Here is a 16,926-nt window from a genome sequence, read left to right as displayed (position 1 = left end):
ATCTTCTCGTTTACCACTAGGGGTGTTTATTGTAACTAAAGCATTGAAGCTAAACAGTCATGATGAAATATTTTCCTTGGAAAATCACGTACTGGGAAATGTTATTACATGATTCCCTATACGTGATACTTTCAAGTAAAATGCCTAATTAGCAAGAAATATTAGGGAATGCAAGAATACCAGGTTTAGAACATAGGGAAATAATTTCTGAAATACTGGCTGGCAAACAAGCATATTTTGGCTCCAGAGTAGCAGATGTATTTAGATGGGAAGGTGAATGGGTGCCAAATACTGTACATAATCATGAACTAACACTACGATATGATCAGTTAAGGTTACATGTTGTTAATGATAACTGTGTTTTGTTTTTTAACTTTATCTAATTGATTTAAAAGCACACCCTTAGATAGAAAATGGTGTAATTTTGAAATGAAACAATGTGTCCTTTAACGGTGATGCCTTTGACATTGGGACCCCAATTAGGGTTTCCCGCTTATCAGGGGCAACAAATAGATGAACAAAATAAAACAAACGTGTCATCTATGAACCATGTTCTTTACAACATACCTACAATTTGTGCCAATGGACCATTCCACCGCAAGGTTATACCTTTATACAAGAAATATCACATAAAAATGTTTGTGTTGCTAGCAGTACTGCTGAACTTGTGATTCCTGCTATTCAAGCTCCCTTTTCAGTATGTGTATATCAAATGTAAATATTAATTTTTCTTTTGCCGATGTATTTTATTGCCATCTATAAAGAAAGCCATGCAAAATATAGCAATCCTAAATAAAGCAAATCAGCAATGTACTTGCATTCTGTGACAGATCACATTGAAGCTACCATTGCACACCCTTGGTGGAATGCTTTTACTAGAGGGAGGGCTACGGCACAAAAGGTGTTTCTTCATTCCTTAATCTATATTCTTATGTTAACATTTCTTAATTGTGGGTTTACCTATTGTGTATACAAACGAACACTCTCTCCCTCTATTCGGATGACTTCTTATTCGGAGGTACAGACTTAAGGATCCAGGGGTGGACTGTTATTCCTCAGCATATTACTGACATGTATCCTCAAGTCTGCTTATCTAAAAGCTTGCTTATCTGACATCCTGACCTCCTTGATCTTCAAAGGACAGTAACACCAGATGGTTTCTGCAACAAGTCTGCTTAGCTGACATCCTGACTTCAGTTGCCTGCGTGTCTCTCAAATAACATCAGTAAAGCCAGATGGGCCGGTCTTTGCAACACCTCCTTGACCTAGGTGTTGTCAAAACAAGGAACAAAAGAGCAGGACTAATCGTAATAGCAGGACCAGCTGTTTATGCTTTTACTATGAACTCCGCAGTTTGCATCCTATATAAGACCGGAATTCTGACCCTGACATCAGAATCCAAGACGTCTCCAGGGATACAGAATCCAAGACGTCTAAAAGGGACAGTCTCCCGTCTTTCTTCCCACCTATCAATTGCTGCAGGGGTTCCCAATTACGATGCCTGGAATTACGGTGAAGTTATTTAATTCTTATATATATATATTAAAGTGTTATTGTTTATGCTTTATATTGTATGTGTGCTTTTCTGAGTGTTACTGATCATTCCATTTGACAGAAATAAGTGGCAGAACAAAGCCTTCTGAAAATCCAGATATACAATGTCGACTGGATCGCCCTTGTCTATCTGTCTGTTTATTCCCTCAAAGAAGTGCAGCAAGTTCGTCAAACACGATCTGCCTTTGCTAAAACCGTGCTGACTGGTCCTCATCAGCCCGTGTCCGTCAAGGTGATCAATGATGCTGCCCTTTATCAGTGACTCTACCATCTTTCCCGGTACCGAGGTCAGACTCACCGGTTTGTAGTTCCCCGGATCTCCCCTCGAACCTTTCTTGAAGATCGGTGTAACATTCGCCACCTTCCAGTCTTCCGGAATCTTTCCCGATTTGATCGACAGATTGGCTATTAGTTGAAGCAGTTCAGCTATGGTCCCTTTCAGTTCCTTGATGACCCTCGGATGGATGTCATCCGGTCCCGATGATTTTATCACTCTTAAGCTTATCAATCTGCCTACATACCCTCCTCTAGACTGACCGTCAATCCTGTCAGCTTTCCGTCTTCGTTTCCAGCATATAGCCTGATGGGTTCCGGTATGCTGTACATCTTCTTCGGTAAATACAGATGCAAAAAATGTGTTCAGTTTGTCAGCGATTGCTTTGTCCTCCTTTAGCGCTCCCTTTATTCCATGGTCATCCAACGGTCCCACCACTTCCTTTGCGAGTCGTTTCCCCTTAATATATCGAAAGAACGGCTTGAAGTTCTTCGCCTCCTTGCCTATTTTTTCCTTGTAGTCTCTTTTGGCCCCTTTTACCGCCTTATGGCACCTGCGTTGATGTTGTTTGTGCTTGTTCCAGTTTTCATCCGTTTTTGACCTTTTCCATTCCTTAAATGAAGTTTTCTTGTCTCTGATCGCTTCCTTCACCTCTACACTGAGCCACACCGGTTCTTTGTTCTTTTTCCTCTTGGATCCCTTGTTGATACACGATATATATATATTTTGCGCCTCGGTGACTGTGTCCTTAAAAAGGGACCAAGCTTGCTCTAGCATTTTTACAGTGCTTATCCTCTTCTTAATCTTCTTCCCTACCATGAGTCTCATCCCTTCGTAATTCCCTTTTCGGAAGTTCAGTGCTGTGGCTGTCGTTTTGGACCAATGTTTCTCCCCTGCGTCCAGATCAAAGGGAGGAGCCCGAGGCGTCTAAGCTACTCAGGGCCTTAGGCACCTCCCTGTGCATCGCATGATGCACTAGGGAGGGGTCTAATGTCCAGTGTTGTTGGCGAGAGAGGTGGAACAGGAGGTGTTTTCAGTACCTCCTGCTCCCAACATTTAAGGTACAGGACACGGTGACCTAGAGGGAGGCCTCTGGTGGCAGGAGGAAGTGGGCATCCCTCCTGCCTCTTTTTCAGGGGGAGGAGGGGGAGGGAGTGGGCGCTTCATCTCAGAAAGGAGTGAGCATTCAGAGCTTTATTAAAATTTGTTTAAACGCTTATCAGGAATTCTAGTGTTTTACAATAATAAAAGAGGGAACACAATAAAAATGATGCATTATTATACTTCACTGAGCCAGATATTACAATTCCTCAATCACTGGAAACTATCAATCACATTGGATATTTCTCTGGTTAAAGTCAGAATAGGAAACAAAGAGTGGAGGTAAATGGACAATACTCGGACTGGAAAAGTGTCACCAGTGGAGTGCCGCAGGGTTCGGTGCTTGGACCCGTGCTCTTCAACATATTTATAAATGTTCTGGAAATTGGTACAACGAGTGAGGTGATTAAATTTGTGGATGATACATAGTTATGCAGAGTAGTGAAGACACAGGAGGACTGCAAAGATCTGCAACGTGACATAAACACACTTTAGAAATGGGCTGCGACATGGCAAATGAGGTTCAACGTGGATAAGTGTAAGGTGATGCATGTCGGTAACAAAAATCTTATACACAAATACAGGATGTCCGGGGTGGTACTTGGAGAGACCCCCCCAGGAGAGAGACTTGGGAGTATTGGTCGACAAGTCGATGAAGCCGTCTGTGAAATGTGCGGCGGCGGCGAACAGAATGCTAGGAAAGATTAAGAAGAGTATCATGAACAGATCGGAGTCATCGTACGCCCTCACCTGGAATACTGCATCCAGCACTGGTCGCTGTACATGAAGAAGGACACGGTACTAATCAAAAGGGTCCAAAGAAGAGCAACTAAAATGGTAAAGGGGCTAGAGGATCTGCCGTATAGCGAGAGATTAGAGAAACTGGGCCTCTTCTCCCTTGAAAAGAGGAGACTGAGAGGGGACATGATAGAAACATTTAAGATACTGAAGGGAATAAATTTAGTAGATAAAAGACAGGTTATTCACCCTCTCCAAGGTAGGGAGAACGAGAGGGCACTCTCTAAAGTTAAAAGGGGATAGATTCTGTACAAATGTAAGGAAGCTCTTCTTCACTCAGAGTGGTGGAAAACTGGAACGCTCTTCCAGAGGCTGTTATAGGGGAATCCAGGGATTCAAGACAAAGTTAGATAAGTTTCTGCTGAATCGGAGTGTACGCAGGTAGAGCTGGTCTGACCCAGCAGCAGCAATTCTTATGTTCCTGCTGAACCAGAACGTACGCAGTTAAGGCTAGACTCAAATATAGCACTGGTCTTTGACCAAAGGGCCGTCGTGGGTGCGGACTGCTGGGCACGATGGACCACTGGTCTGATCCAGCAGCGGCAATTCTTATGTTCTTAGAACTCCTACCTCTGAGTGCACATAGTGTCCAGGACATTTTTGCAACATACCTTTAGATTGCCACTTAAATGGATATCAAGTATTTTGGAATCCAAGTGCATTCTTTCCTTACTGTGAAGTTGAAGGACAATGAAGCTAAGCTTATTAATAATGTTAAGGACCTCATCATGAAATGGTCGCCAAAGTGGATTTCTTGGTGGGGCCAGGTTGAAGATGTCAAGATGGCGATTGTGCCAATAATCTTATATTTGAATATGATACCAATTTATTTTCCACTGAGAGTATATAAAAACCTGGGACAAGGAAATTTCACAATTTATATGGCAAACAAAACAACTGCGTATTGTGCTTAAAACTCTTCGACATACTAAGGACAAAGGTGGTTTGAATTTCTCAAACTTCTAATTTAACTATGCATGTCTTCTACATCAAGGCATTTCTTGGTTACTGGAGGACTCAGAATCTCAGAAGCCCAAATAGTACTAACTAGAGTAGACTTTAGCATACCCATTTTGTCTACAAGATTTACCTGGAGTTAAGCTGCCTAAGAAGCTGATTAACAATCCTATCATTCAATCCACTCAAATCACTCTCTGATATACATCTGAAACTGGAAACATCAATATAATGTCCAATTTAGAACAACTCCATTATCTGTTGTGTGGGAAGAATGGATGCGTAATAGATATATACAATACCAAATGTTATATCTGTTAATCAATTGATGTCTTTTACAAGCTTATGATGCAAATATATGGTTTGCTTTGCACATTGTTTCAAATAGACTCAGCTGCAGCACACTGTCAGCCTAGCTATCGCTACCATTCAGCATTTTCAGTTGGCATTACTTATGTCAGCGAAGGCCTATGGGAAATTATATCAATCCGACTCTGGCATGGGAATGCAGATAGACCCTGAGGGCAGGGAAACTGTTTTAAGTATCCCTGATATGTTTTAAGTAGCCCTGATTGAATCATGACTAGCTAAAAGGTGTTAATGTCTGATTAAGAGGGTGCTTAGGACAATGGGTCCAGGTGCACAGATCAAGAAGATAGGCTGCTTGAATGGGACAAAGAAGCCAGAGACTAATCCCATCCACCATGCTTGCAAGTATCACACCCTCCTTTATCAATTAAATTAACCATTGTTTCAAACAGTTTACAAATTCTAAACAGAAAGATACTGGGACATACAATAGTTTCTATATTCAGAATAAGATTCTAAGGTATAAAAGCCTCCTCTCTGATCTATCAATCTATCTATCTATCTCTTGGCTCTTGACACTCTTGTCCTTTCTTTCTCTCTCTCTCTGGCTCTCCCTAGAACTTCAGACTCTCTGTCTCTTTGTCTCTGAACTATGTAAGGCAGGGAAACTGCTTTGCTCTCTGCTTAATTGTAATGCTTAATTATTGTAATGCTTCAGAATATTGCTTTCCTGTAAGACTATTTCTATAATATATTCTTTATGCAATCACCTCTGGCTGTGCCTCTTTGATTCTACTTCCTGGTGAGTCTTCAGTGAGGGAACTGAACCTGGGACCAGGCGTTTGTCAGGGCGCCTCTCACTTAACCCCTACCACCTAATATTGTGGGGGCCACTAATAAATCTGACACACACTATTGCTTGTTCTCTACCACCAGTGAAAATCCTTAGTAAAATATCAAGTCTATACCAACTCTGTTCTAAAATTCATACAGTGGGGCATGAGGCTTCATGTGGGTACAAAGTGTTGGTGAAATTGCAATGAGACAGTAAAGTTGATTGTCTTAAGGGAATATGGTCCAGAGAATTGGCAGTTGAATTGTCTGATGACCAATGGAACTGGATATGGGTTAGATGTCGCCACTGTTGTCGTTCAGCATCTGTGAAACAATCTCTGTATTTCCTGCTGTGCAGAAAATACTCTGGACTCCTATAAAATTAAATAAGATCAATATGCTGTGTTCTTCTAAATGTTGGTCATGCAGTCAAATGACAGGTATTCTTAACTACATTCTTTTCCATTGCTCCATAGTACATAACTATTGGCAGCAAATATGGAGTCATGTGCAAATAATATTAAAGAAAGTTATTCCTTTAATGTACAGAGGTGTGATTTTTAGTATATTTTGTGTCTCTGAGGACATCTCTGAGGATCAGCTTCAATTGATTTCCATTCAAACAATAGCTTTTCAATCTATATTGAGGGCTTGGAAAAATTCTTCTTTACTAAGTTTTCAGTTCTGGTGGAATTCAGTCTGCCTAGTAAGCAAATATGAATTAACTATCCTTGAGAAGCGAGGTCATAAGGCTAAACATAAAAAATGTGGTTATCTGTGCACTCTTACGTAGAAAGCAGTACATGAAGAATGTTATTATAGTATGTAATCTTAATTGGTGGATATGTATTGCTAATACTACATATATGTATTTATTCTCTTTGTATGAGAGTTGCTTATGTTAGGGGTGGTGGGAGAGTGGCAGGTGGGCCTTCGGGGGTCTGTACGCACCATGATTAGTTAATTATGTATTGTACGGACGTCACCGATGCGAACGGGAGCTTGAACTGAGAGCTCCGTTCGGGCCCAGCGATAAACTATCAAATTCGCTGTGAAAATCGAGCAAAAATTATTTTTCGGGCGGCGGTGTGGAGAGAGAGAGACACACAGACCCCATGGCAGCGCGCAAAAAATTGCCGCTAGAGAAAACCGGCCAGCGCACTTTGGAGCAGGCGCTGAGCCGGACGGCACGTGGTGGAGTGGGCCTAGACACCAGCAGCGGCGAGGCGGCACACCTGAGTGGGGCTCTGGCGGCGGTAGCGGACATGTTGACTGAGCCGGTTCCGGAAAGCTCCCCCACGGAACCGCTCACGAAAAGTGACATGCAACACTGGATCACGGAAGTTAAAAACGAGATTTCGGCTGTGGCGGTGCAGGAGTTACGCACAGACCTGGTGGAAGTGGGCACACGTGTGGAAGTCGTGGAAATGCGTATGGATAATTGCGAGGAGAATGTGACCGGAGTGCAACGCTCTTTGGAAAGTGCGGCTGCAGACCACCAGCTTCTTTTGGATAAGGTGGAGGACCTGGAGAACCGCACTCGGCGTAATAACCTGCGGGTGCGGGGTCTCCCTGACCTACCGGAATATAAAGATATACGGGTTACCATCACTGCCTTACTCCGCTGGTTGTTACAGAATGACACCCTGGAGCCGGGTCTGGAGCGTGCCCATCGAGCGCTGGGGCCCCGCACCTCTGACCAGCCTAAAGACATCGTGCTGTGCCTTCAGAGCTTCGTGCTTAAAGAACAGATCTTCCGTCGAGCCAGAGAGTTGGGCACCGTGACCTGGGAAGGACATCGGCTGGAATTCTATCAGGACCTGGGGGCTGGCACGCTCCAGAAGCGCCGGGCATTCCGTGAAGTGACTAAGGCTCTACAGCGTAGCAATTTGCGCTATCGTTGGACTTTTCCGTTTGGAGTGGTCATCACCATTAATGGAGTACATACTAGAGTTACCACGGTTCGTGAAGCTCGGACCCTGCTGCAGCGAGCAGGTATTGAAGTTCCTGAAGATCCTGCTCCCCCTCTGAGTGCAGAGTCCATACGAGGGGGACTCTCTGCTGCCTCCAGATGGCAACGAGCGGGTCGTGGTTCCCGGAGTGGGAGGGGAGGTCGTGGAGGGGGACCTTTACCTCAAGCTGCTGCTTCATCTTCAAGTGGTCTTCCTTGATGGTGGACTGACACCTTTTGCCTTAATACACACTCCTTCCTCTACTATCCTGGGGGATATACCTCTTGGTGGGGCACTCTCCACCCCTGATGACTGTGCTCCTGAGTTCTGATTGCAGTTTGGAGCTTCAGGGGGACTCGTGTGGACTGAGCAAGATATAGAGGGTGGGGAGGTATGGTGATGTGGTGGGGCCTGATGGAGTGGTGGGAGGGGTGGGGGGGGAGAGAAGATGTTGAGTTGCTGTTGTGCTGTGGGGAGCGGGGGGGGGCTGGTGTGTTTGAGTCTGAGCTCGCAGTGTTTGTTCCTTTGATAGTTCATGTTTGGTTGTGGGATTCTGTGTCATGGGCTTCGGGGATTGTTTTCTTCCTTGTATGTTGGTGAGAGATCTATGGACTCTCACATGGGAACTAGGGGGGAGGGGGGAGGTGGGGGGGAAGGGGGACACAGGGAGACTAATGTTTGGGTAGGGTCTGCATCTAGTTGGTGGATTTTAAAATATGGGTGGGTTTAGGTTGGTCTCTTACAATGTCCGGGGTCTTAACTCTCCTAATAAGAGAAGGGCTTTCTTTAGGGAATTGATCCGCTTGAAAGCAGACGTCTGTTTTGTACAGGAAACCCATCTGCTTTCAACCCATGAATATCTAGTCCGAGATTCCCACTTTCCCCAGTCCTTTTGGGCCTCTAAGGTGGGTACGTCTAAGAAGGGTGGGGTGGGGATTCTGCTATGTAAGGGGCTTTGGAGCGAAGTACAACGGGTAGTCAGGGATCCTCAGGGCAGGTATATTATGCTGTAAATTCTTATTGAGGGGTGCTTATAATCATGGTTAATGTCTATGCCCCCAATGAGGGCCAGGGGGCCTTCTTTCGGGATTTGGTGCCTCGAATTCTTAGGTTTAAGGGGGGTGCCTTGGTTTTGGGGGGGGATTTTAATCTTACTGTTACTCCACGTTTGGATAATTCAGGGAGGGCGGATCATTATGGTGGGAGGGAGCGTAAGATGTTGAAGGAGGCGCTGACCGCTCTGAATGTGGTGGATGGGTGGCGCTGGCTACATCCCCTAGATAGGGATTACACGTATTTTTCGGGGTTGCACTCCACATACTCAAGAATAGATGCTGTATTTGTTGAAAGGGGATTGCTCAGTCGGGTGGAGTCGGCGGGTATAGAGTCAATTACCTGGTCGGATCATGCCCCTGTTTGGACTAGGTTCCGTGGGGAGGGGGGTAGTTCGGGCCGGAAATTTTGGCGTTTTAATGACAGTCTCCTTGATGACCCAGACGTTGTAGTACAGATCGAGGGGTGGTTACGGGAATATTTGGAGCTGAACTTGGAATGCGGGGCCTCGCAGGAGGCGGTTTGGGAGGGTTTGAAGGCTACCCTAAGGGGCAGATTGATTGCTTTGGCCTCTGCTCGGCAGCGTGCACGTAGGGCAGAGGCGGCGGCCTTGATACATACTATTGGGAGCTTGGAGAGTCTCCATAAGCGCCGACCGTGGGATGCGATACTGCGTGGCCATTTATTCCAGGCGCGTCGTGATCTCCAGGCGTTGGATCTGGAGCGCTTACGCTTCAATCTGCAGCTACTGCAACAGAGATACTTCGAGTTCTCTAATAAAGCTAGCAGATTGGTGGCCCATCGATTGAAAGTACGACAGACGCGTAATCAAATTTTGTCTGTTCAGGCGGCCTCTGGAGAGTTATTGCGTAAAGATGATGATATTCGAGCTCGTTTTGTAGAGTTTTACTCGCACCTCTATTCGCCGGAAGGGGCTGAGTCCGCGCATGATATCGACAGCTATTTAGCTTCGGCGGAGCTCCCTAGGATTGCGCAGGCGGATGTGGCCCGGTTGGATCGTCCCCTCACGTTGCTCGAGGCTCGGGGCGCTTTGAGCTCAATGAAGCTAGGCAAGTCGCCTGGGATGGACGGCTTTACAGTTCGTTATTATAAGCGGTTTCAGGATTTGTTATTACCTCCCCTGCTTGGCTTTCTTAATTCTATGGAGGGTAACTGTGCGCTTCCGTTTTTTATGCGCTTGGCTGGAGTTACGGTATTGGCTAAGGAGGGGAAAGATCCCCTGCAATGTGCATCCTATAGACCGATATCTTTGTTGGGGGTGGATACGAAGATCTTTACGCGGATTTTAGCGGACAGACTGATGAGCTGGATTCCTAGATTGATACATCCGGACCAATCGGGCTTTGTGGTGGGGAGACAGGTAGGGGATAATACGCGGCGGGTTTATAATTTATTCGAGAGGGCTAGGGGTGGTGGTCGGGAAGCGGTATTCTTGTCGGTCGACGCCGAAAAAGCTTTTGACAGGGTTTCCTGGCCTTTTCTGTTTCGGGTTTTAGATTCTGTTGGTTTGGGACCTCGTATGCAGGAATGGATTCGTATCCTCTACACTAATCCTGTGGGATGTATTAAGGTGAATGGGGGTTATTCTGATACTTTTTCTTTGGGCAGGGGGACGAGGCAGGGGTGTCCACTTTCTCCGCTCCTCTTTGCCTTGACGGTGGAACCTCTGGCACAGAGGGTGCGGATGAATCGGGAAGTCAGGGGAATAACGGTGCCGGGCAGTAGCTATAAGTTGTCTCTGTTTGCGGATGATCTTCTCTTCACGGTGGAGGATCCTGAGACCTCCCTGGCAGCTATCTTGCGGTAACTGGAGGAGTTCGGACGGGTGTCGGGGTTTCGTGTTAATGTCGGGAAATCTGAGCTACTCAATATCAATTTACCCCTGGATAGAGTGAATTATCTTCAGGCACGGTTTCCGTTTCGTTGGGTACAACAGTCTATGCGCTATCTTGGGGTTTATTTTGGCCCACCGGGAACGGAGATCTATGATCTTAATTTTCCCCCACTTTTTCGACGTATACAGCGGGATTTGACAAGCTGGAATGATCAATTTTTTTCCTGGTTGGGACGGGTGGAGATAGTGAAAATGATGATTTTGCCTCGTCTTCTGTTCTTATTCCAGGTGTTGCCTCTCTGGGTGAATAGGCGCGTATTGGAGGGGGTGCAGCGGCACATTTTTACTTTTATTTGGGCTGGTCGGAGGCCTCGGGTGAGTAGGTCGGTTATGTGCTTGGGTAGGAGCGATGGGGGTTTGGCTGTTCCTAATGTGGTGAAATATTATCAGGCTGCACAGTTGCGAGCCCTTTTAGAGTGGCAAGCGCAAGACCCGAAGCCGTGGGTGGAGCTTGAACAACGCATGTCTGCGGGGGTGCCCCTGTTGCATCAGCCCTGGGTGCCTGAGAGGATTCGGCCCGAGCGAGTCCTATCCTCCGTAGATACAGCCCTGCGGGTCTGGAATATGACCCGGAGAAGTTTGTTGCTGGGTAAGCGCCATTCTTGGTATACACCGCTGCGTTATAATGTGGCCTTTGAGCCTGGTCGGGGAGAGGGTGTGTTTGCTAGGTGGGAGGCTCATGGCTTGGTGTGTGTGGGTCAATTGTGGGATCCACTCTTGGGCGGTATTAGGCCTTTTGCTGAACTACAGGGCCGTTATGATCTTCTAGCTCGTGATCTGTTTCCCTACTTACAGGTTGTTCACTACTTGCGGGCCTCGGGGGCACTGAGGGACTTACGGGCGGGTAAGACCCCCTTTGAGTTGCTGCTAGGCCCGACTCTCCGGAAGGGTGCTTTGTCTGCTATATATCGGTGTCTTAATAGTCGGGGGGCTCGGCCCTTGCCTTATATGTTGGCTTGGGAAGGGGATTGGGAATCAGCTATCTCTTTAGATACTTGGGGCGACATCTGGAGAGAGGTTGCTTCAGCGGGTATTGCAGCGTTGGTAGTAGAAAATGGGTATAAAGTTCTATTCCAGTGGTATTATACTCCCCAGGTTCTAGCTCGATGGCATGGGGGGATGAGTGCTTTTTGTTGGAGGGGATGTGGGGAGGTGGGAACCTATATGCATATGTGGTGGTATTGTGGGAGAGTGAGCAGTTTCTGGATTGAGGTGTTCTCTCGAGTTTCCCGGATTCTCGCTGTGCGGGTTCCGGTAGACTGGAGACATGCCCTGTTATTTTGGTACCAATTGGATCTTGATTGGGGTGACTCTTTATTTTGCAAGTTAGCCTTCACTGCTGCCCGGTTGGCACTAGCATCGCTGTGGAATCAGGGGCACTCCCCCACTTGGCATATGGTGGAACAGCGCTTAATTACCTGGCAGCTCCTTTATCAGTTAACGGCTTTGCGACATGGCAAACATCATGGCTATGCTAATATTTGGCGTAGATTTCGGGCTTCTATAGGGATTGGTGGGAGGGGGGAGTGGGGGGTTGGATTGGATGTTTAATTGGGAGTGTGGGACAGGACGAGACCCTATGATAACTTTTTTAAAGGTGAGGTTGGGAGATCCTTACCCAAAAGGGCGGTGTGTGCATTGTGCTTTATCCCTGGGGGGGATGGGAGGGGGGACTTTGCTGTGGTTTTGCTGGATTTGTGGTTGGTTTTTCTTTGACATGTTGGGGCTATAACCATTGTTTACTTTGTTGTTTGCACTGTTGACTTTTCCTTTGTGCTTTGCTGAAGCTGTGTATTACTGCTGTATACTTCAGTATATTTTTCAATAAAAGCTTTCATTTGAAAAAAAAAATTATGTATTGTACCTCTTATAAAACCAAACATGAAACCATTGTATAACATTGCTGTGATACATCTCCTTTCGTATTTGTTCTTATGACTGTTATTCTAAGAAATTCAATAAAATATGGAACTAAAATATATATATATAAATATATATATATATCACTAGGGACTACAGGCACTATTTTGAACCTAGAGCAAGTAGGGATTCCTCCTGCTCCCACTACACCACAAGGACCTCACAGTAGAATCAGAGGATGGGAACTGTCAGGGGGACTTCAGGTAGGGTGTTACTGCTGTTATGGGACAAGAGAACGGGGCATAAGGGGGAATGGATGCTGTTCTGAACAGTGATTTCACAAACCTGCTCCCATTCAGATGTGGGCAATAAGCTGTACATTTGTTTCCATATGAAGCTTTTTTTCGCAAGTACAATCTTATACAGATCTTATACAGTAAAATCTTATACAGATTTTACAAAAGGCTCTGTTTTTGAGAGTCCTTGTAAAATAATGTGCTAATTTTTCATGTCCCAACTTGGATGTCTTAATTCCCTTCTTCACATTCTTTCTAATACAGAGAGAGCTGGGAGCATGGGTTTAGCTGCTTTCCCCCTCAGCAATGTTACCTTTACTGTATTTCCTTTCTGATCCTCTTGTTGGGTTTGATGTTGATCCTGTTCAATCCATTCTTTTCTTTTTTCATGTTCTCTCTGAAAGCTTTGGACAGCTGCCACTAGATCCTGTTCCTTACTCTTTAATGTGTAACTGCAATAAAAGGAATGAAACAATTTACTAATACCGTATATACGCAAATATAAACTGATCCAAATATAAACAGAGGTATCCTTTTTTCCCTCCAAAACGGGGGAAAAAGGCTGACTTGAATATAAACTGAGGTTTGAAATTTGGGTTATCATGGTGACCCAATCTAAAAAGGCTGTTCACCCTCCCTCCCCATCAGCTAACTCATAAGTCACTAAACATTATACAAATATCTGTAAAGTATATATCCCAAAGCTAACATATTCACATAAAGGCCCCTACATAGGAAAATACAACTACAAGTAACCACAAACTTAAATAAATGTAGACAAAATTCAACCTTAAACCTCAATAATTTATTTGTTTACATTTATCTAAATTATCTAACCGCCGCTTTTATGAATCTGCGTTAGTGTGTGTGGGGTTATCATCAACTGTTGTCGCGTGCTAGGCCCCTAAGACAGCGGGCAATGCTAGCAGCGGCTCAATACGATCTGGACATATTCCCCTGGAAAATTAGGAAACCCTTCAGGCAAGTCCAGTCTAAATGATCGCCTAGTGCTACTGAAGAAAACTGTGCAGTGAATGAAATGTCTTCAAGGAAAACATTCAAATTGCAGTCATCAGTTTTTATTCTGACCTTCAAATTCTTGGTGGGCCTCCTGCGGTGTTCCCCAGGGCTCCCCACTGTCCCCGATCTTATTTAACATTTATATGAGCTCATTGAAATACTACGATCTGAATGCCTGAGAAACAATATGTATGTGAGTGACATTGCTGAAGGGTTAGAAGGAAAAGTGTGCCTTTTTGCAGATGATACCAAGATTTGTAACAGAGTAGACACCGAAGAGGGAGTGGAAAATATGAAAAAGGATCTGCAAAAGTTAGAGGAATGGTCTAATGCCTGGCAACTAAAATTCAATGCAAAGAAATGCAGAGTAATGCATTTGGGGATTAATAATAGGAAGGAACCGTATATGCTGGGAGGGGAGAAGCTGATATGCACGGACGGGGAGAGGGACCTTGGGGTGATAGTGTCCGAAGATCTAAAGGCGAAAAAACAGTGTGACAAGGCAGTGGCTGCTGCCAGAAGGATGCTGGGCTGTATAAAGAGAGGCATGGTCAGTAGAAGAAAGAAGGTGTTGATGCCCCTGTACAGGTCATTGGTGAGGCCCCACTTGGAGTATTGTGTTCAGTTTTGGAGACCGTATCTGGCGAAAGACGTAAGAAGACTTGAGGTGGTCCAGAGGAGGGCGACGAAAATGATAGGAGGCTTGCGCCAGAAGACATATAAGGAGAGACTGGAAGCCCTGAATATGTATACCCTAGAGGAAAGGAGAGACAGGGGAGATATGATTCAGACGTTGAAATACTTGAAGGGTATTAACGTAGAACAAATCTTTTCCAGAGAAAGGAAAATGGTAAAACCAGAGGACATAATTTGAGGTTGAGGGTTGGTAGATTCAGGGGCAATGTTAGGAAATTCTACTTTACGGAGAGGGTAGTGGATGCCTGGAATGTGCTCCCGAGAGAGGTGGTGGAGAGTAAAACTGTGACTGAGTTCAAAGAAGCGTGGGATGAACACAGAGGATCTAGAATCAGACAATAATATTAAATATTGAACTAGGCCAGTACTGGGCAGACTTACACGGTCTGTGTCTGTGTATGGCCGTTTGGTGGAGGATGGGCAGGGGAGGGCTTCAATGGCTGGGAGGGTGTAGATGGGCTGGAGTAAGTCTTAACAGAGATTTTGGCAGTTGGAACCCAAGCACAGCACTGGGTAAAGCTTTGGATTCTTGCCCAGAAATAGCTAAGAAGAAAAATTTAAAAAAATAAAATAAAATAAAAAAATTTAAATTGAATCAGGTTGGGCAGACTGGATGGACCATTCGGGTCTTTATCTGCCGTCATCTACTATGTTACTATGTTACATTACTGACTTACGCTGATGATATTTTTATACTACTTGAGGTTGATCCGATTTAGTTAACTTGACATCTAATATTAACCTTTGTTTTGCTAAACTACAGTCCTGGGCACTGATGGTTCAGATGAAGTTAAATGCTTCTAAGACAGATTTCAGGTTTAGGTTTATTTGAAAATTTGATATACCACCTTATCAAAATTCAAAGCGGTTTTACATAATATAACAACAAAGTATAAAAACAGCGTACGTTCAAAACAAATTACAAATAATGCTACAAACAATCAAACGCACTGACAAACATTAACTTACCGATACAGGATGGAAAAGGGTAGAAATACAATTTGTATAAAGAGAAAGAGGGGGAGAAGGACCAAAACAAAAGGAAGGGAACAATAAAATCAATAGTTTAGTATTTTGTAAAATAGGCTAAAATGATTAAAAAATGGCAAGGAACAGATTTCTATTACCGTCCTTAGAAGGACTATTATACACCGAAAGCGTCTTTAAAAAGAAAGGCCTTCAAGTTACTTTTAAATTTATCAAGGGATGTAATTTCTCTTATATAATTTGGTGCTGAATTCCAGATGGTAAGGGCCGTAACAGAAAAAATGCTAGTACGCATAGTGTTAATGTATCTTAAAGAAGGGATGGATAGCAAGTTTTGATTGGATGAGCATAATGTATGATGGGGGGTATGGGGGATAAGTAGCCTGTTAATAAAATCAGGTTGGCTGGAGGTTATGGTCTTGTATGTCAGTAACATTATTTTATAGAAAATTTGATGATCTATAGGCAGCCAATGAGCATTGATCAAAAGAGGTGTGACATGATCGTATTTTCATGCTTTTGAAATAATTTTAATGGTCGTATTTTGAAGACGTTTTATTTCTTTCTTAGTGATTCCTTTGCATAGTGCATTACTGTAATCTATACATGAAATAATGAGCGAATGAATAAGAATATTTAATGAAGATTGATCTAATAAGATGACAAGAGATCTAATCATTCAAAGACAGTAGAAACATTTTTTAACTATTGAACTTATTTGTTCATGGAACGAGAGTTTTCCGTCAAAAGTAACACCATGAAGTTTAATAGAGGTGACTAACTGAACTGAAACTGATTTTATTGTTATGGGGAAGGGAAGGGTAAGACCATCTTTGATTGGGAAAATCATTACTTTGGTTTTACTGATGTTGAGGGCTAACATATTTGTGCTTAACCAATGGCTGATTTGTTCCAGTTTCAAGTTAATAGATGAAATATCTGCAGGGTTGTCCAGATCAACAGGGTGGGTAAGTTGAATATCATCCATGTAAGCAAAGATAGAGAACCCTAATGTGATAAGTGGAGCGAGGAAGATATTAAACAACATAGGGGAAAGAATGGAACCTTGTGAGATTCCCATAGTTGTGTCGGAGGTAGAACCATTAAACTGGACTTTCAAGGAGCGATCTTTAAAACTCCTTTGTTTGGGCCCAAAATTAGACTCCCTCCCTTCTGTTGTGAACTTAGACTCGGGAAAGTCTCTGAAAATTGAGTATTCCTCTTCAGTATTAGGCGTTCTCTGATTCTTCATTTACATTTAAGGATCAAGTTAATTCTCTTGTAAAAAAATGTGTTTTCAGTCTCCGTGTATTGCGGAAA

At 44.1% G+C, this 16,926-nt stretch overlaps 1 protein-coding gene across 15 annotated transcripts in view; it reads right to left on the bottom strand.

The window, feature by feature from the left end:
* PCNT (pericentrin) overlaps nt 1-16,926 on the bottom strand; it is an 820,497-nt gene that overhangs the window by 417,994 nt on the left and 385,577 nt on the right. For all 15 annotated transcript variants that reach the window (XR_004539480.1, XR_004539479.1, XR_004539483.1 and 12 more), the window contains one exon: nt 13,217-13,355. Coding sequence is in view for 5 of the 15 variants with exons in the window: in XM_033944852.1 (XP_033800743.1) it covers nt 13,217-13,355 (139 nt within the window). In the remaining 10 variants the exon portion in view is untranslated. The remainder of the gene's footprint in view (nt 1-13,216; nt 13,356-16,926) is intronic.

Source organism: Geotrypetes seraphini, chromosome 5 (genome assembly GCF_902459505.1).
Source record: "Geotrypetes seraphini chromosome 5, aGeoSer1.1, whole genome shotgun sequence".
NCBI classification, from domain to species: Eukaryota; Metazoa; Chordata; class Amphibia; order Gymnophiona; family Dermophiidae; genus Geotrypetes; species Geotrypetes seraphini.
This window is presented reverse-complemented; position numbering and strand designations above follow the sequence as displayed.